The sequence below is a fragment of the Fusarium oxysporum genome, chromosome 11, assembly GCF_000149955.1.
Source record: "Fusarium oxysporum f. sp. lycopersici 4287 chromosome 11, whole genome shotgun sequence".
NCBI classification, from domain to species: domain Eukaryota; kingdom Fungi; phylum Ascomycota; class Sordariomycetes; order Hypocreales; family Nectriaceae; genus Fusarium; species Fusarium oxysporum.
The window spans coordinates 1,049,417-1,068,372 of NC_030996.1; the positions used below are offsets into that span (position 1 = coordinate 1,049,417).

The 18,956-nt window shown below is 49.2% G+C and overlaps 8 protein-coding genes across 8 annotated transcripts; 4 read left to right on the plus strand and 4 right to left on the minus strand.

Annotated features, from left to right (window-relative positions):
* Positions 1-1,696: 1,696 nt before the first annotated feature.
* Positions 1,697-4,494, plus strand: FOXG_09762 (uncharacterized protein). Its single transcript, XM_018388979.1, has 4 exons — positions 1,697-2,530; positions 2,584-3,088; positions 3,201-3,688; positions 3,741-4,494. The coding sequence occupies exons 1-4, from the start codon at positions 2,066-2,068 to the stop codon at positions 4,368-4,370; spliced, it is 2,088 nt and encodes a 695-aa protein (XP_018247165.1). The 5' UTR covers positions 1,697-2,065; the 3' UTR covers positions 4,371-4,494.
* A 1,161-nt stretch (positions 4,495-5,655) lies between these two features.
* On the plus strand, positions 5,656-6,807 carry FOXG_09763 (uncharacterized protein; the record flags this gene model as incomplete). The annotated part of the gene is made up of 3 exons (XM_018388980.1): positions 5,656-5,879; positions 5,932-6,604; positions 6,655-6,807. The coding sequence occupies 3 exons, from the start codon at positions 5,656-5,658 to the stop codon at positions 6,805-6,807; spliced, it is 1,050 nt and encodes a 349-aa protein (XP_018247166.1).
* A 770-nt stretch (positions 6,808-7,577) lies between these two features.
* Positions 7,578-8,798, plus strand: FOXG_09764 (uncharacterized protein; the record flags this gene model as incomplete). The annotated part of the gene is made up of 3 exons (XM_018388981.1): positions 7,578-7,640; positions 7,694-8,184; positions 8,216-8,798. 3 exons carry the CDS (start codon positions 7,578-7,580, stop codon positions 8,796-8,798), a joined length of 1,137 nt encoding a protein of 378 aa, XP_018247167.1.
* A 560-nt stretch (positions 8,799-9,358) lies between these two features.
* On the minus strand, positions 9,359-11,213 carry FOXG_09765 (uncharacterized protein; the record flags this gene model as incomplete). Its single annotated transcript, XM_018388982.1, has 7 exons — positions 9,359-9,656; positions 9,711-10,096; positions 10,144-10,518; positions 10,567-10,848; positions 10,874-10,896; positions 10,951-11,007; positions 11,057-11,213. 7 exons carry the CDS (start codon positions 11,211-11,213, stop codon positions 9,359-9,361), a joined length of 1,578 nt encoding a protein of 525 aa, XP_018247168.1.
* Positions 11,214-11,853: 640 nt separating this feature from the next.
* FOXG_09766 (uncharacterized protein) lies at positions 11,854-13,442 on the minus strand. The gene is made up of 4 exons (XM_018388983.1): positions 12,660-13,442; positions 12,277-12,608; positions 12,133-12,223; positions 11,854-12,083 (listed from the first exon to the last, which is right to left on the minus strand). Exons 1-4 carry the CDS (start codon positions 13,139-13,141, stop codon positions 11,948-11,950), a joined length of 1,041 nt encoding a protein of 346 aa, XP_018247169.1. The 5' UTR covers positions 13,142-13,442; the 3' UTR covers positions 11,854-11,947.
* Positions 13,443-13,879: 437 nt separating this feature from the next.
* On the plus strand, positions 13,880-15,695 carry FOXG_09767 (uncharacterized protein; the record flags this gene model as incomplete). The annotated part of the gene is made up of 2 exons (XM_018388984.1): positions 13,880-14,848; positions 14,898-15,695. The coding sequence occupies 2 exons, from the start codon at positions 13,880-13,882 to the stop codon at positions 15,693-15,695; spliced, it is 1,767 nt and encodes a 588-aa protein (XP_018247170.1).
* A 222-nt stretch (positions 15,696-15,917) lies between these two features.
* FOXG_09768 (uncharacterized protein) lies at positions 15,918-16,596 on the minus strand (the record flags this gene model as incomplete). The annotated part of the gene is made up of 2 exons (XM_018388985.1): positions 15,918-16,130; positions 16,177-16,596. 2 exons carry the CDS (start codon positions 16,594-16,596, stop codon positions 15,918-15,920), a joined length of 633 nt encoding a protein of 210 aa, XP_018247171.1.
* A 253-nt stretch (positions 16,597-16,849) lies between these two features.
* FOXG_09769 (uncharacterized protein) lies at positions 16,850-18,898 on the minus strand (the record flags this gene model as incomplete). The annotated part of the gene is made up of 1 exon (XM_018388986.1): positions 16,850-18,898. One exon carries the CDS (start codon positions 18,896-18,898, stop codon positions 16,850-16,852), a length of 2,049 nt encoding a protein of 682 aa, XP_018247172.1.
* Positions 18,899-18,956: the final 58 nt, after the last annotated feature.

Here is an 18,956-nt window from a genome sequence, read left to right on the forward strand (position 1 = left end):
GACTGCGTCAGCAGATGTAGTGATGCGCGAGAGAATTCTGGTCGGTGGAAAAAGTTCGACAATAGATTGCCCTCGAACCCGCTGACGGGTGACGGGCTTGAGAAATACAGCACCTTTTGTGCCATTGGTATGCTGGATGGTGAAGGAAGCGGGGTATCCTGTACCTAGCTAGCTCAGCACGTCTTTTGCTCCAGTAGGAGATTTGGCTTCGTTACAGCCACCCAGACGAAAAATACACATACATACATACATACATACATACATATTCAAACTTTATAATGCTACTATAAGGTAGATTTCGGATGGAAGCTTCCGACTTTATTTGGACCGCTGGGTTACCCTTGTGAACTCAATCGGAGTGCTGAATCTTTAGTGCATGTAGTGCGCTGTCTCCAGCATATCTCCCTCCAGCTGGCCCAAGCAGATGTTGGCCCTCACCCAAGGCCAGTCAATGTGCACGGGAGAGAAGTCGCGAATCAATATGTCTGTTGGGAATCAATGCCCTGAGAAGAAGAAGATTTACTGATACTCTGGTCATCGGCAATAGTAACGAAAGGAGACGACTTGGGAAGAAGCTCATGGGCGATTGTGGAGGTCGTCGGTTTGCTGCTTGAAGCAATTGATTCTGGCTAACAGCTGATGTCTATCGTGCGTCTCCCCCCGGCAAGGGATGACAGAAATTGAAGCATAAAAAAAGAGGGACAAACGAAAAAAAAAATAAAAAAAAATCGATTCCACAACTCTAAAGGATAAATACAAAATGAGAGAATCATGTTTGGCTGGATGGTGCTGTTGCACCGTTTTCCAGACGAGTACGTGCCCGAATGTGAGAAGAGCAAACACGCACCAACAATGGGCAGGCAAACCAAAATAGAGGAGGATTGCAACATCTAAGCTTGAACAAAATACACAGTTTTCTGCATGCAGAACGTAAACCTTTCGCTAGGCCGGCTGACGTCTTGGTGGATGGTAATCTTCGGGCTCGCCTGCGATGCCTGTGAAGTCGCTTTCCACGCATAAATAATCCACTGGCCCACCATGAGGACCCATACCATCACTATGCCCACGAATTCTACTCCGATGACCAGCGTATTTCTCACGATCTCTCAAGCGACAACTTTTTTACACATTCGGATGATAGAAATTATCCCATCTATGGTAAAATTGAAGACGCGACTGCGAGTGTCAAGAGACTGTGAACCTAGCCAGCCGCGTCGTCGGCCTTGAGAAGCATGCTTATGCTCAGGATTGGAGACTCATCAACCTCAGCAGCGCGAGCTTTCCAAGGCCCTCTTAGAGCATGCAAGAAAAAGTGACTTCGGGCAACCGATACAATTAGATAATCTTGGCGACACGTTCAGGAAAAATAAAGCCTCAAGTTTGACCAGTATTTTGCATCTGGCCGTGAGCCTTGAGTCGCGTCTCATCTCAAATCGGCCAACCTCAGACTCTCAGCGACAGACCTACCCCTCGATTCGGTTCAGAGGGTAATCTTTTCCGAACCGAATCGAACCGAAGTTTAGCGACGACGCCTCCTCAACGACTCAAGAGCTCATCTCCAATGAAAACGAGCACAATTGAACATGACCAAGTTAACCCGGGGCCTCGAACTTCGTGGGGGCCATCTAGTCTTCATTAGGAGACCCCAGAGTCTACCCCGCGAGAAAATATTCCTTTGATCTGAAGCCGCGAAGGTCTTCCGCGATTCGGAGATCCCCAGGCATGCGGGGAACATGTTTTTAGTGCACTGTACCCCGGACGCTCACTGCGATAGCGCCCTGTGTCATGGTTATCTGCGGGGGATACAAATTGTTGACGACACCCTCGGCCACCGTCTCGGAGAGACGCAGAATCTCTGACTGAGCTCACAGCCTCACTCTGTTGTTGTCAATTGAATCAAGCCTCAGGGTATTATACTGGAGACTGAGTTGCGGGCTTGAAAGAGACTACGTCGTCGAAGAGCCTCATACGTTCATCTTGAAATATCCCAAAGTTGTCTAAATCTTTTCCATCCCCAAGGATCGCGGTCCCAAGTTTTCTACCATTGCCTACCTACCTAGCCAAAATGGATACGGTATCACAAGAACACCCTCTCTCACCGAGACCGCCGCGGTCAAAACGAGGTCGTTTATCGCTAGCTTGCACACAATGTCGCAAGCGAAAAGTGAGATGCGACGCGACAACGCCCAAGTGCCGCAATTGTGTTCTTCGCGGCGACGAGTGTGAGACCTTCGATCCGCGAAGGCCAAATGGTCCGGCTGTGCGCAAATGGCCACACAAGAGCTCGCAAAGCACATCTACAATATCACCGATTCAGCGCCGAGCTTCAATTGCGACCGCGAGCCAACAGAGCTCTCCCGCGTCTTCGATCGTGGGGTCGCAACATGCAGGGAACAAAGATAGGAATCCGTCGTGGATTGAGCGCGCATACCAGGAGAGCCAGAGCACGCCCGATAGCGGTACAGATGTGCACACGAACGACAGTCCTGATGTGGTCATGAACACTGATGAGTCGTCTCATCGCATCAAGGTCAGTATTCAGGCTTCGTCTCACAGCTGCATACTAATTGAGCTTGCGTGCAGTACATGGGCTCCAGCAGCCTACAATGCCTCACCCGATTCATCGATCTTTTCCTCCAGCGGCGCGGTTTTGACCCAATTGGCAGACATTTCCGATGGGGAATGTGCTTCACAGAAGAATATGCCCTTCCATTAGTGCCAATCCTCCCAGATCTTCCCAGCATGTCAGTCATGGAGCCCTGCTTGAAGAAATACTTCAGTCGCACGCACCCTCTCGTCCCCGTCCTCGATCATACAGCCTTCATATCCGACGTTCTGCGATTTTCCGAGATGCAACAGACATCCCCGACCGGGCTAAAGGGCGCGGTGACTTCAGTGGATGCGCCAGCCCTTGTCGCAGTGTACGCTGTGCTGAGCATCGGAATGGACGACCACGAAGGTCAAATATCGCCAACGGCTACTGGCTATCTTACTGGGGCTTATTCCCTAGTGAGTCACCTGCTGAGCTTCCCATATATGAGCTCAGTACAAGCGCTTGTGTTACTCGCAATTGCAATGCGTGCAAGAGGTAATTAGTTACTCATATCCTTGTCTCATCTTCATTAAATTCCTCATATGTTTAGATCATTCTCACCATTCTCATCAAATCCTTAGACCACTGAGGCTGACTATTCTTATAGGGAAGGACGGCCAATGCTGGCACCTCCTTGGCCAGGCTATACGAATTGGCTATTCAATAGGCTTCCATCGCAAGATCGTCATATCGAATCCGAACGAAGATTCCGGCAACCAAGTCGACCGACAATTACATTCCCGGGTCTGGTGGGCGTGCTATGCTTTGGAGAAGTCCATGCAATTGGAGACCGGTCGGCCGAGCGCTATTGAGATCACCGATTGTGACCAGCCGTTGCCCGACAAAACCAGCGGCCTCGATCCTTGTTTCATCAGATGGGTCTCACTCTCTTTGCTAGTCGGTAAGATTAGCGAGCACATCTTCCAGCGTAGAGCAGAGACTGCCTTGGAGTTCCTGTCTGGCATCTCGGAGCTGGATCAGGCCCTGGTGGATTGGCTTGACGAGGCGTCGGAAGACGCAAAAGCGAATCAGAACGCCTCCAAAAGCTCAGAAGAGCGGTCATTTGCCGTTTTCCTGTCTCTCCAATTCCACCAAGTGAGTCTCTCATATCCATACGACACTTCTGTTACTAACGCATCTACCTCAGGCTCAAATCACTCTTCTACGAGCATCTCTCCTCTTCCCCGAGGCCTCTTTCAGCAACGAAGTGCAAAAGCATGAGGCCAAGATTAGTACAACACGACTACTACAAAGCCAAACAACCTGCGTGGAAGCCGCAAGGTCAATCATAACACAAGTCGCAGAGTTTGCAGACTCGCAGCCTGACTTTCTTCTTCTGACGCCTACGCCGACCTTCCTTGCCGCCACAACACTCGCGCTGCAGACATTCAAGAAGCCTCATAAGCGCATGGGCCGCAGCGACGGGGAACTTGTGCGCATCGCATCGGACTATGTGGCAGACTGTTATCGAAAAGTTGGGCAACACAGCGAATTCGTGAAAGGCGTACTTGAGTTAACGCAGCGGGTGAACCAAGTCTTGTCGGGCGATAATAGCTCTTCTGTTGATCAAACACAAAGACCTCAGCAAGACTTGCCGACCACAAATAACGACCAGAGAATGTTATCACCGAATCAATTCGGCGACGTCGCGACCGATTCGTTCGTGTTTGATCCCTTAGAGTACTTTCAGGATCCCTTCCAGGCAATGCCTTTAGACCACTTCTGGGCTGTGATGGAGAGCGATTTTGCCACGATTGGAGATCAAGGGATGTGCTGAGATGGCGCATGAATGGTCAAAAGACTCCCCAAGTTTATCATGAACTTACCTAAGCATATTATGACTTCGGATTAGATACCCTGTGTAGTAATGAATTGACGAGAGCGTCTGATTTAAATACCTGCGACAGAAGATCCAGCATAGGTGATTTGAGAGAAGAGCGGGACGTTTCAAAGCGAAGTAGAAGGTCGCCAGCGGGTGCACGTCTGATATAAAACTCCAAATGATCATCCTCGTCGGTTTCATTTCCATGCACACCGAGCCGAGCCGCTCGGACTCCATGTTATGGTTTCATTGTGCAAGCTGATCATACGTGAGAGGTTCGGAATTGCCTATCATCCTTGAAAAGGTTGTCAGTCGGGTTACAAGGGAAACACTTGGGGAACAATCGTCCCTTCTTGTGACAACTTATAATCCTCTTGCCTAAGATTAAGTAAACTAAAACCCTAATTTGGTACTAAGATCTACTAGGCTTATGAAGATGTTTCTCAGACTTATCTAGCAGTAATGGAATTTTGTATTGGAACATCGTTGTCACAGGTCATGGCTCGAGGCTCTTCCTACCTCGTGAAATGCGCAAAGCAAGTATGAGCGATTCTTACACTTTATTCCCAACCGCCATTAAGATCGCCATAATCACAAAGAGACGAGCTGAAATACGAGAATAATATCCCTCATGCTGTGCCTATGACAAGAAGACTCTTGGACCTCGTATCAGCTAGTTCCTCATATACCAAATAATGTCGACGAGATTGGATCGCATACAAAGCAACACGGGCATGCAGAGTCAGCGAAGTCATGATGTACCGTTATATTCGGCAATTAGACAATACAAGTGACTACAGGGTCCTTTTCGTGGCATCGTGTCGCGTAATGTGAGCCACTGGAGCCTCCCATGGGATTCTTGATCTGCCAACCGTTCGCGGGTCTCGGCGCGGGAAACAGTGTTCTAGCCCAGTTGTGAGGCAAAATCCGCGACAAAGATGATCAAATGATTAACAGAGGACCGAGATGAAAGCCCCTCTGCACACTTTGCGGACTCGTCCGCTCGGTTGAACTCGGTTGGTTCGGTTCGGACATTCTATTCCCTCGTTGCTGATCCTGCAGTACCCCAGATTTTAGTCTACGCACCAATACTTTGGACGCTGTGGGGCCGAAGAGCCGCTTCTTCGAGCTGGATATAAAGAGGAATGGGAATTTCGACCTTCAACTTCAATCCAAGTGAACAGGTCACCACCGAAGCATCTGGTTCAAACTTCATCTTAAGCAAGTATCAGTTTACAAGATGGCTCCTTCAGCAACTACCACCACCACCACTACTGAGGAGCACCCAACCCTCACCCTCCGCCCCGAGGGACTTGAGCGTATCGTGATTGATGGTAACGACAGACGATACGGTGATTGGAGAGATGATCTCGTCCGTGATGGATACGCCGTTGTCAAGGGCGCTATCCCTAGAGAGCGAGCCCTGAGCTACGCTAACCGTATGTACGGTCTTATTGAGAGCTTGTAAGTATACGACCGCATCACAATTAACGAAGTGTTTACTGACAATTCTCAGCGGTCTCGGCTACAACCGAAACGACCCCTCAAGTGTTCACCCCGACAAGCTTCCCGTCATCAACGAGAAGGGTATGCTTCTGAACTACGGTGCCGCCCACGAGGATTTCGTCTGGGGAGTTCGATCCGAGCCTGGTGTTGTCGGAGCTTTTGAGAAGGCTCTTGGATCTGAGGATCTCATTGTTTCCTTCGACGCTATCAACTACGGCTTTGCCAACAGAGAGAACCTTCCTGAGAACAAGCCCTGGCCTCATCAAGATCAGGACCCCGATGTGCCTGGATTCCGCTGCCTGCAAGGACTCGTCAACCTTCTTCCCAACGGCCCCAATGACGGCGGTCTTATTGTCGCAAAGGGCGGCCACACCAAGAGCAAGCAGTTCCACGATGAGATCCGAGGTACTGAAGAGCGCATTCCCGCCTGGACTAAGGAGTGGTACGGATTCACGGACAAGGGAATGAAGTGGCTCGAGGAACACGGCTGCGAGTGGTACAAGGTCGAGGCTGAGCCAGGTGACCTGATCCTCTGGGATTCCCGAACCCCTCACTATAACATTCCTGTGAAGAGCCAACAGGACCGCTTCGCCATCTACACTTGCTTCATGCCCGTGTCTGAGGCGTCTCAAGAGGATCTCATTCGCAAGAAGGATGCATTTGAACGAAGAGTCGGCACAACAGTGAGTCTATTCCTACCCATCTATTTTGTTTCGAGTATTAACAAGTCCAGCACTGGCCCAACGCTCGCCACCTCGGCTCTAATGAGGCCAAGCGCAACGGCAAGCCTGATCACGTAGTACGCGACAGACCCCTGCACGAGCCCATTCTGAACGAGAGGGCTTTCAAGTTGACGGGTATTCCTTATATCAAAGGCAGAGGCTAGCTAGAGAGGAAGGACGGTGAGCATATTGGAAGGAGTTTTTAGTTACTGTAGCATAAAAACATCAGAATGCATACGTTTTGTTAGAGATACAACGTGAGTTCTATCATGATCATCATTGTGGTGGAGCGCCCAATGTAGAATATTTCGTACTACACGAACTCATGACTGTAAGAACGCTTCGGTTCTTCCTCATCCCGCCAGTCACATCTGTGCATACAGACGAGACTCAGATTGAAACGGGTTAATTAAGAGTGTCGATCTAGAATAAATAACTTGATGATAACTCTTGTGACGATACTTCTCACGTACTGAGCTGCTTGCGAGAACTGACTACCAATCTGAAGAATGCATGCCTGGGTTTCGGATCAAGCCTGAGGCTTCAAGTCAGTCTGTCAAAAACTAGAAATACCGAATTCAGTAGCCACGTTCACTCTTCCTCTACGGCGACACGCGTCATATCGATTCAATAGAGGTGCAACTTGTGTCAGTGCTCCATGTTATCTCATAAAGGATTAGCTTTGTTTAGTGAAGTGAGGGGTTGAGCGTGCAGACCGATCTCGGGTTGTGTTGCCACAGCCCTTCGGTTCGATTCGGTTCGGACTCGGTTTGCTGCTCCGTTGATCTTCGGAACAAGCGATGCTACCGTACCTAGCGTGGTCCCTAAAGAGATCCTTGGCATCACCGTATAAGATGCGATTGGCAAGATCAATATCATTGTTACTGGCACAAAAAAGTTAAGCGCAATATCTCGATACCATACCAGATTCATCATGGGAAGCATGCCTGAGCTACATGTTGTGATTGTTGGTGGAGGCATCGCAGGTCTCGCAACTGTAAGTCTGGCGAACCCTTAGAGACACTAAAACCCCTAGCTAACTAATCCCAGGCCTTTGCTCTAAGACACCCCAACAGACGCATTACTGTGCTTGAGCGCTCTCGTCTACTACGCGAGGTTGGTGCTTTGATCTCACTGCAGCCTAATGCAAGCAAGATCATTACCAAGTGGAAGCTTGATCCCTTCCTTGAGAGTGCCGAGCCTCAAGCCGATCAAGGTTTCAGAATCTTTGATGCAGATGGCAACTTGGTGAGAGAACTTCCCTTCCAGAAGGGACAGTTCGGTGCCGAACGAATGCTTTATCACAGACAAGATTTACAAGCAGCTCTGGGAACTGCAGCAGCAAGCGAAGAGGCGTATGGTAATCCTGTAGATGTTCGCACAGGTTGCCAAGTTGCGAGCGTCGACTGTGACGAAGGAGTTGTGACACTGGACTCGGGCGACAAGATTCGCGGCGACCTCATCATTGGCGCCGATGGCATTCATAGTGTTGTGAGAACTGCCGTGGTAGGCGAGAAGAGGAATGCTCTACCGACCGGCACGTCAGCTTATCGAATGCTAATCCCAACTGAGAATCTGGAGGGGCTCTCTCTACCAAACCAACTCCTGGATCCCCCGGGTGCCCAAGACAACCATGATCATGGGTCACGATCGAAGAGTGATCATGGGACCTGGCAGAAACAGCAAGCTGTACGGTATTGTTGCTTTAGTGCCAGACGAAAAGCTTGCGGAGGAGAGCTCAGACAGCTGGGTTGCTCCTGGAAGCATTGAGAAACTGTTAGAAGCGTATTCAGATTTCCCTTCATGGCTCCACGATATCTTCAGAGCAGCTCCAGACATCGGCTTGTGGCAGCTCAGAGATATCGATCCTCTGCCACGTTGGGTGAAGGGTCGAACCATCCTGATTGGTGACGCTGCTCATGCCATGCTTCCTACTCAAGGCCAAGGTGCATCACAGAGCATCGAGGATGCGGAGGCTGTCTGCGCGTTCTTGACCAACGTCCAATCGAGGGACGAGGTCGGCGCTGCTTTGGAAAGAGTCTTTGCTGCCAGATATGATAGAGCATCCCTGATCCAGAAGTTTAGCAGGGAGCAGGCGAAGCCAGCAACTGACGGGGTGAGCAAGAAGGTGAATCTGATCCTGCTCAGTTTATGAGATATAATTGTGATTATGATGGAGCTGTGGACTGGGAGGGGCGTCAGAAGAAGGGAACCGCAAATCCTTGATGACATAGGTACTTATAAAGAGAATTTGTGATGCCAATATCTTATTTCTTATAACTTATAATTGAGCGGAGCTGTGATAACTCAGCCTTACCCAAAACATGCATTCATGTTCTTTCTTATACAGGAGGATTATCAGTAACTGACGCTCAGGAGTACACGCCTTTTTCAGTCGGGAACATATCGGGAGGACGATGACCCTGAAAGACTAAAACATATTGCCGTTTTACTGAGACCCTACAAAGCTCACCGGAATTCTAGTCTGTTATCTGATTTGGTACTTTGTCAATACTAGAAACCTATTGGCATGGTATCTTCTGCATGGTGGAGACATATCGCTTGATTAGAAAGGTGATGAGAAACTGTTTAGACTGTATCATAATCATATTCATAATAACCACCAAACCCTCCTTCATTCACTCAGAACAGGAACTGACGACCAAAACATGCACTACCGGTGAAACGTCGTAATTATAACCCTTTTGTATAAGTTTACTCGGCCTTGTCCTTGTCCACGCAGTACCTTCCAGTAATCTTTCGGACCTTCTTACCGAAGATGAAGACGAAGATGCCGAGGACTCCAAAAGCACCAGTCAAGCCACCAAAGACACCGAAAGCACCATCGTAACCATTTTGCTCAATGAAGGGAGTGATTCCGTAGCTGACGCCAAATGACATGATACCACGGACGGCACAGATAATGACCAGGAGGGGACCAGCTCGCTGAGGATAGCTGTCCAGAAGATATGTGATAGCGACAATGTTGGCTCCGACGAACGTGAAGTAGTAACTGCGAATAGTTAGAAATTTGAAGCTTGTGCTTTGAGAAGGGGGAGACACTTACGCAGCAACTGCCCAGACATAGGTGAACCAGTGGTACTTCTCAGGATAGGTGGCACCAAATCCGTACAAGACGGCAGTAAAGACACCAACGACAATGGGGAAAGCAAGAGGAATCAGACGGATCTCAGGCTCGTGGATACCATTGCGTCGGTTCGCGAACCACTTGATGAGCTTGTCCGAGCCGAAGCCGAAGCAAGGAAGTGCGACGAGCGAGGTGACGATCTGGCCGGCGTTGACATAGCTAGCAGATGATTGGGGCCAGTTGTAAGGAGGGCTGGTGACAATAGAACCATAAGTCGTTCCAATAGCAATATTAACACCAAGAGTAAGACCGTTAAGGCAAAGGGCCCAGAGGACGTTGGGGAAAAGCATGAGGCTAAAGGTTTGCTAGTCCGTGTTAGAGGAGTCTAGACCACGAGTGGCGAATAACTTACGGTGAAAATCTCAACGACCTTGTTCCACTCAGGCTTGCCAACCCAGAGTCTCATATCGGATCGGAATGTGCGAGGGGCAAAGTTGACATAGTCGAGTTCAGGACGCTCAGTGCAGACCTCAACAACGTTCTCATCATCGGAGCTGCCGCCAGCTTGGTAGGCAGACTTGGGACGGTAGTACTTGGTCTCGGGGACGAAGAAGAAGGCGAGGACGAGGGAGACACCGGAGAGGACAGCACCAAGACCATACCACCACTCGGGTGTGATGGCTTCGGCGATGGGACCGGCAAAGATGACGAAGATAGCAGTCAGGATGGTCTGAATGGTCTGCTGGATCATCATGCAGGTACTTCTCTCATGAAGGAAGAAGATTTCCTATCCAGCCATTAGACATCGTCAGATTGTGAAAGTAAGAGATATTACCTGTGTGATCATGGGAACAAGAGCTTCACTCTGGCCAGCCGAGAGTCCAAGGATGATACGTCCAGCAAGATGCCACTCATAAGTGGTTGCTCCTGCACAGAGACCAGCGCTGAGGATCATGATGATTGTAGCGGCGAGGAGGACGATTCGTCGACCGACCGCGATACCGAGAGGCATGCCGATGAGGTTACCGATACCCATGAAGAGGGTAGGATAAGTCATGAGGTGAGTGATGTCGGCGTAGCCCTTGCCAACGGCAGCGTAACCAGGGGATGTAGAAACCTAAGAGACCTCCGAAACCTGAGACCAATGCCAGACCGATTGTCGAGACTTGCGGTATGTGAGTTTGCGTTTCTGAGAGACGATCGAGAATTGTACACGTACATAGGGAGATAACAATGAGAACGAGAGCCTTTTGCCACATCTTCATGTTCAAGGGATCTGACCCGTCAGCAATTGGTTGAGTATTCAAAGAGGAGCATAGTCTTACCCTGAGGATCTGCGGTCGGCGTTGGGATGTAGATGGTCTTTCCTTCTACCAGTTTAACAGTTCCGCTGATCTCAATCTTCGACTTCGTGACCTGAATCACGTCGAGAGAATCTTTCGAGACGCTCTCGACATGATTGACATCGGACTTGGTATCCATGATGCTGGCCTTTGTAGTAGTTGTTCTCTGTTGTTGCGCTGCAGAAGATGCTGGTGAAGTACAATCCAACGAGGCTGCACCGCCAGACTTTATAGAGAAATGGACGAGGCCAAGAGATAACAAAACAAGACAGGAGGTGAAGTCCTTGCGCGCAATCTCATGGTCTTGGCTAGTGCAACTCCCCGCAAACCTTGTTTCCCCGCATGGGACCACATCCCGATATCTCGGTACAATTAGTGCGGTTTGTGATGATTTAGGCTAGAGGCATCACGAACCGAGCTGTTACCCCGGATCATACCCCGGATTATGGTGTTGCTACCGAACCGGATCCAGACTCTTGCGAGCCCCCCATGCCAAGTTCTGGGCAGACCTGGCCTATCATGAACTATTGATTGGCAATGCCATGAAGAAGTCGTTATTGGGAGCTATGTGTAATTGGAACTCGAACCGACAACTTTGCCAATTCTTGACCAAGATTCCACCAAATTTGCAAAGATGATCCGAAGGCTCAACAACCAATATTTTCAACTCATGGGCCTACATCCTAGGCAAAATCGATCTTCTGTGATCTTCTCTGGGCCAAACTCACAATTGTTTAGATTAGATTTAGCACAGACACGAAAAAGGGCAGCTGTTTGTATGCAGAAAAAACTGTATTGCGAAAAGTCTTAGATACTGTAACAAGATGATCTAGGCTGCCATTCTCCCCCACGACCCATTCCCAATATTTTCCATCATTCATCATAAGACTTAACACCTGCCAATCGAAGTATCTGATCCGTTACTTCGGGCTTCTCAAAAGGTTCTGTACGGTACTTAGGGCAGATCTCGCCATTCCTCATAGGCTTCTCCTGGGCGATGCGGATGTTGCTAGAAACGAGTTAACGACGAGCAACGAAAACACCAATCATTTACTAACCAATGAGGCCAATGTGTAGTGCCCATGTAGTTGTTGAAGCAAAAGGATTTGGCCTTAAGAGCTTCCTCTGTTGCGAATTGTCGTGGTGTCACTTTGAGGTTGGTGTTAGTCAAAGTCCGGGCCAACTTGGGACACGCAACTTACTGCAGATGTACTGCACATGTCGGATCTGATCGCCCTCAGGGAATCGAGCATAATGCATGGTACGAGAGTCCCAAAGAACAAAGTCACCGGGCTCCATGTCAACCTTATACATAGTGCATCCTCGCTCCTCAAACCACTTGACGTCCTTCTCGCTGAAGATGAACAAGTCCATGTACTTGATCTCAGGAGGAGGAGCATCCTCATGATCAGCTGAGTCGCGCTTTTGAGCAAAGAACTCATTGAAGAGCTTGGAAGAGCCCTTCATGAGCATGAGACCACCGTCCTTGGGGCCGTTGGGGGCAAAGTTTAGAAGACCCTGCACGGCTTGCATGCTTTAGGTTCGGGTTAGCAAAAAGTTGGGGTAATTCGGAAGGATTACTTACCCCTTGCGCTCGGGGTTTTGATCGCAGTGAGGCCAAGGGCTCCAAGTGATATCGGTTCGGTTAGGCAGGGAGACATTGAGACCGTCAAAAGAGCACAGGAGCTCCTTGGTTCCCCAGAGCTTCTCAAAGATCTCAACAACCTTGGGCTCGGTGCGTGCTTCCCAAGCCATCTTCTCGTGGGTAGCGCCGTATCCGTAATACATACCTCCCTTGAAGGAGACAGGAAGATGATCCGCATTCCAAGTGCTGGGGTCCTTCTCATCAAAGCCAAGCTCGAACTTCTTGAGCCACTCAATCTGCTTGTCGCAGTAGTATTGAGCTTTCTCTTTGCTGATGACATTCTTGATCAGAACACAGCCTGTCTTGTGGAACTCATCTCTCCAGTCGCCGTAGACGACATTGGGGTCAAACTCGACGAGATCCTTGGTCTCGAAGCGAGCAGCGACGGTCTGCTCCATCTCCATTGTAGTAGTGGTAGACATGATGGATTGTGATGAGAATGATACAATGAAGTGAGGATGGAAGTGTAATGTTTGATGATGAAGCGCTAAGAATGGATTGAGGCTGAAGGTTCCTTAGTTATATCTCTGATCCGGGGACTCAGAACGCGGAGATCTGGGGTAACGAGGGCTTTCTCGGTTCGGAATCATCTTTTGCTGACTGGCGAGGCGAAAGATAAATTCTGTCTCACTAATTTTCGGTCCGGCCTATTTCGTTTCGGTTCGGATTTGGAGACTTCTCCTCATTGCAGTCTCGACCTCGGATATTAACTCAGATGACCGTTGCAAAAGCCACTTGATAAGGGAAAACAGTTCGCCTAGCGCAGGGTCTACAGGGTCTAGACAGCGGAAGAACCAATGATAAGACAGGGAATAAGGATGATGATATCCGCCTGGGGTTGCATGATCAACCGCATTGCGTCTCCGCGATCTTCCCCTCAATCTCCCCGTGGGGTCTTTTAGCCCGACCCGAACCATGCGGATCCAGAAAATTAGTGACTTTGGCTCTCAACTCCGCAGTGAATCTTGAGATAATTATTGAAGGTGAAGGGAGCTTAAAGATACGCTTCAATCTCTTGTCAACAGTAGCCAGTCAAATACCTCGTCAATTCTAATCATTGTATTCACCCAGAACTTATTCGCAGAAATCAGTAAAAAGACGTTTTTTATTACCTTTGAAACATCCATTTCCCCTCATTTCTCCGCTTCCCTATCACCAACATGCCGCCTCCCGTTCAGGTTGCTTACAAGCCTCTCAACAAGCCTGAGGTTGGCGACAATGGCTACGTTGAGCCCACTCCAGGAAAGTCTGAAGTGCTAAAGAAGGGCTCTAGACCTTTCGATGCAAGACCTCTTGACTCTGATGTCCGCATTGATCACGATGTTGAAATCGTTGTCCGTGACGGCTGCCGCCTCTATGTCGATATTTATCGCCCCACGGGGTCTGAAAAGGTGCCTGTCATCATTTCTTGGTCTCCCTATGGCAAGAAGTACTCGGCCATTGATATGATTTTCAATGTATGCACTTGGGCCTGCTGTCTGACAAAAGACGATGTCAGTGGACTGGAAAAGTTTGAAGGTCTTGACCCTGCTTGGTGGGTAAACCAAGGCTATGCAATTGCACATGTTGATGCCCGCGGAGCTGGTAACAGCGATGGCGATGCATGCTGCATGGGTGCACAGGAAGCAGAGGACGCCCACGATGTCATCGAGGGACTGGCTAAGCTTCCTTGGTGCAACGGCAGCGTCGGCATGGCTGGCAACTCATACCTGGCCATTATGCAATGGCAAGCTGCTGCACAGAATCCCCCTTCGTTAAAGGCAATTGCGCCTTGGGAGGGATCTGGAGACATCTTCCGCGAGCAGTTCTGCAGAGGTGGCTGGTTCACTATGAGCAACTTCGATCTTATCACAACTCTCGTCATCAAGGGCCAGCAGGGCGTGGAGGATTTTGCTGAGATGTATCGAAGAAGTCCTCAAGCTAATGCCTACTGGAACGACAAGCGTGTGGATTTCTCCAAGATTAACATTCCTGTTTTTATCACCGGTTCGGACCTAAGCCAAATTCACACCATGGGTGCTGTGCGTGGCTGGATGGAGTTGGGAAGTGACAAGAAATGGATTAAGTGGTGTGGACACCAGGAGTGGTTTGAGCTTTACTCGGTGAAGGAAAGCTACCCCGAGCTCAAGGTCAGTGCTTTTGTTCTACGCTAGATGATGTCTGCTGACACCGCCATAGAAATACTTCGACAAGTACCTCAAGGGTATCGATAACGACTGGGAGGAGACACCCCGAGTGCGATGGACAACTCTTCAGTTTGACGAAGGAAAGGTCAAGAGCAACATTGAGCTCCCCGACTTCCCTGTCCCCGATACCGACTATCGCTCATTCTACCTCGGAGACAATGATACACTTCTAGATAGCGCACCATCTTCAGGTATCAAGACCTACAACTCTGAAGATCGCTGGTCCATCGCCAAGTTCCGATACACTTTCGACAAGCACACAAGAATAATCGGAATGCCCAAAGCGGAGCTATACATGAGCTGTGATGATTTAGACGACATGGTTGTCTTTGTACAAGTTCGCAAGCTCGACAAGAACGGCAAGGAGTTGAGCCACTTGCAGTTCCCTATTGAGAAGACTCCCGTGAAGTCGGTTGACGCAATGGACGAGAAGGATCGCTCGAGTCTTACTTTACACAACGGTGCTATGGGTATTCTGCGAGCGTCGCAACGGAAGATCGATGAAAAGCGATCGATACATCCTCAGTTCCCCTTCCACCCTCACGATGAGGTGCAGAAGATTCCCAAGGGTGAGGTGGTCAAGCTCGACATTGGGATCTGGTGCATGGGAGTGGACTACGAGGAGGGTCAGACCCTTCAGGTTGATATCTTGGGGCAATACCCCGGGTTCACTGAAGTTGCTGCCTTCTCCAAGCCAAGGCCAGATAGTGAGAAGAACAAGGGACAGCACAAGATTCATTACGGCGGAGAGTATCCTAGCAAGGTTATCATTCCAATTGTAAACGTCTAAAGATAGGAAGGTCACGAGATAGATTATAATCATAGAGCATTGGTCTTACTGCACGTAATATCATAAACCTAGAAATCTGTAACGCTTTGGATTTTGGGTTACATAAACCTAGTTCAAAGAGCCAGGAACTTCTATTATAAAATCTTGTTTACGATTGTGGGGAACAAGTATCTAATGGCCATAAAGAGAGCCTTCCTATCTAAGTAGAGAGGCGAGGTGTCGCTAGACGGCAAACGGGTCTGATTGGGGATCGGTGTTGCGGACATACTCAGAACCATCTGCAGTGTCATCTGCAATCTCCTGTCCATACTGCTCTGCAATGAAAGCATAGATCATATCAATACCTGCTGAGATTCCAGATGAAGTCCAAATATTGCCATCGACAACCCATCTTGCGTTTCGCACCCACTTGACATTGGGCCCTTGCGTCTCAACCTATCATTGATTAGTAAGAAAGCACCCCGGAATCAGTGCAGCATACCCAGTCAAAGGATCTCTTATTCGAAGTTGCTTCCTTTCCATCAAGCAGGCCCGACTGGGCCACGATGGCACTGCCAGTGCAGACAGTCAGAAGGAACCTCAGTTTAGGGTATCTCTCCTTGACAAATTCCCGGACTCTTTTCACATTTTCTGGATTTCGCGAGCCTCTTCCCCCGGGTACGAGCAGGACTTCAATATCTTCCGGTGCATTATCATAAGTATGAGTTGGGACAACACTTTGTCCGATACGGCCAGGAGAGTCATCTTCTAACGTAGACACAGGATCGAGAGAAGTATGAAGGAGTGAGAGCTCGAGAGGTTGGCGCTTGGATGTGAAGTTTAGGACGTCCAAAGGGCCAAACACATCCAGGGCTTGGAACCCAGGAAACAATGCGACAGCATACTTGGTAGGAGGAGACATGCTTCAGAATCAATTCAAATGACAATCAGAGCACGGGTTGGCTTATTGTAAGAGTCGGAAATATGGCGATAGTGAGGGGTAAGTAACTCGTCGTGAGCGATTTGTCAGCATCGAGAATGAGTCAATTAAAATCCGATGTCAGGCGGATATCTGACTGTATTGCCAGATTGATATGCATAAATATCTTGATTTCTATAGGAACAGTTCCATTTGGTGCGACTTCTACCGGACATCCCGTCGGTGACAGACAGCCTTAGACGACCCGACCCTTGGTCTGCTTAATGTTGATGATGTTAATGTTCTTCCACATGACTACCCCAAGAATTCCAAGGGCCCAGACGGCAGTGCCAGCAATGAACAAGTATTTGTGTGCGTCGCCATAGGCATGTTGGATTGCCAGCCGAGTCGAAGATCCAACGGGGTAAGATAGTTGGGTCACAATGTCCATCGCAATCATGGGCAGATTAGGAAGATCCTCCTCAGGGAGATACTCCGCAAGCTTCTTGGGGAGAATATCTTGCCAGATAGCAGATGACACAGTCAATCCAACGGCCGATCCAATACTGGCACACATGGAGACCAGCGCGATAGACACGGCAAAATACTGCTGCTCTTGGACAGCGGCAAGAATGGCGATCTCGGCAGTAATCATGATGGCGCCGCTTCCAAAGGCGATAAATATTTGAGACATGGCGATGTAGCCAATACTTTGATCAGGTTGACGGAAATAGATCATCAGGCCAGATCCGAGGATGGATAGAGGAAGCGCCACGTAGAGGGTGACAGCTTTATAGTTCCCAGTGTAAGACATCACCATGCCGACGAAGATGGCGAAAATGAAGCCGCCAACGGTGTATGTTGATACAACGTAGCTAGCACGTGTGACAGTGAGGTTGTTGACGACCTGAAGGATGGAGCTGAAGTACATGCCCCAACACATGTAGCTGAAGAAGAGGGTGAAGGAGAGGAGACAAGCACCAGCCACTGTGCGATCCTGAAGAAATCTCCAAGGAATAAAAGAAACTTTGGCGAAGAACCTTTCCCAAATGCCGAAGAAGATTAGAAGTAGGATCCCGAAAACAAAGAAACAAATGATCATGGTTGAGCCAAATCCTTTAGCTTGCAAGGCGTAGAGATTGAATGGCAGGAGGAAAAGTGCAACGCCAGCTGAGAGGCTAAGAAGACCAACAACGTCAAACTCGCGAATGTAGTAAGAAAAGCCCTGTGATTCTCGCTTCGGGATGATGCCTTGCTTCTTGGCTCTCAGGTAATGATGCATGAAGAGGCCAAACAAGGGAATGGTAACACCTGGAACAAGGATACTCTCCATGCCGAAGGCCCATCTCCAACCAGCCCCGTTCAAGAATGCCGTAGAGATTGGACCACCCAGCCATGCTGTAATGATGCTCGGAGAGCCGCAAAGAGACTGGATTAGACCTCGATGCCGAAGAGAGGTAGTATCAGCGATAAAGACGCTAAGACTGTAGCCAACTCCATTGATGCCGACGGTGTAAAAGACTTGGGATGCAGCATAAGCTTCAACATTGTTGCAGGCAGCCGACATGATCAGTCCAAGAGTTGCAAGAGTAGCGCAGAACAAGAAGCCCTGAGGTCGGCCGAAGATGTCGAGAGTCTTTGCGATACTCAGATTGGTGACACCTCCAATGACAGAGCTCATCACGCTCGTAGTCGGCGTGAGAGAGTGCATTGCGAAAGCGGATGTGACATATGGGATCAAAGCGCTGCTGATACCCGAGACAAGACCTTGGACGAAGTAGACGAGCCAGATCAGAACAAAAGCGACCATCAGCGCGGTTCTGGACCACGAGAGCGTAACGGCCTCGATGTTTTGTACGCCATGCTGGAAGTTGACGTCTATCGCATCGTTGACAGAACTTTCTGTGTCTCTATCAGGGCCGTCGTGGGGATTGTCGTGGACTTGGTGCAGCACCTTCGTATCGGAATCGACCGTGGAGGACATGATGCGAGAACAACAGTAGGCAGGGATGCCAAGGCTACTCGAAGATGACTGTACTGATTGGGATTGAATAAAGACAAACTGGACAGGTTTGGTGGATGATTGAGGTGAGAAAGGCAGTCGTTGTGGAGGGAAAAGATCGAAGGTAGGAGTGTAAAAACGCGACTTCACATTTAAAGGACCGATGGTATTGTTGCCACGACAAAGATACCGCAGAAAACGTGAATCTAAAACAGATACCTTCTCATTCTCACCCTGTCTCAAGAGTTCTGATTGACAAAATAACCCTTGCGGCTGGTGCTGAGTTACTGGTATCAACATCATGCTGATGCCCACCAATCAAGATTTAGCTCAAATTCTCTCAAATCACCAAACACAGCGA

Excerpts from the sequence above, each read along its gene's own strand:
- FOXG_09762 (XM_018388979.1), top strand. The coding sequence starts at position 2,066 with ATGGATACGGTATCACAAGAACACCCTCTCTCACCGAGACCGCCGCGG. Across the intron at positions 3,089-3,200 it reads AATTGCAATGCGTGCAAGAG|GGAAGGACGGCCAATGCTGG; the intron begins GTAATTAGTTAC and ends CTATTCTTATAG. Across the intron at positions 3,689-3,740 it reads TGTCTCTCCAATTCCACCAA|GCTCAAATCACTCTTCTACG; the intron begins GTGAGTCTCTCA and ends CATCTACCTCAG.
- FOXG_09766 (XM_018388983.1), bottom strand. The coding sequence starts at position 13,141 with ATGTCTACCACTACTACAATGGAGATGGAGCAGACCGTCGCTGCTCGC. Across the intron at positions 12,224-12,276 it reads ACATGTGCAGTACATCTGCA|TGACACCACGACAATTCGCA; the intron begins GTAAGTTGCGTG and ends CCAACCTCAAAG. Across the intron at positions 12,084-12,132 it reads ACTACACATTGGCCTCATTG|CAACATCCGCATCGCCCAGG; the intron begins GTTAGTAAATGA and ends ACTCGTTTCTAG.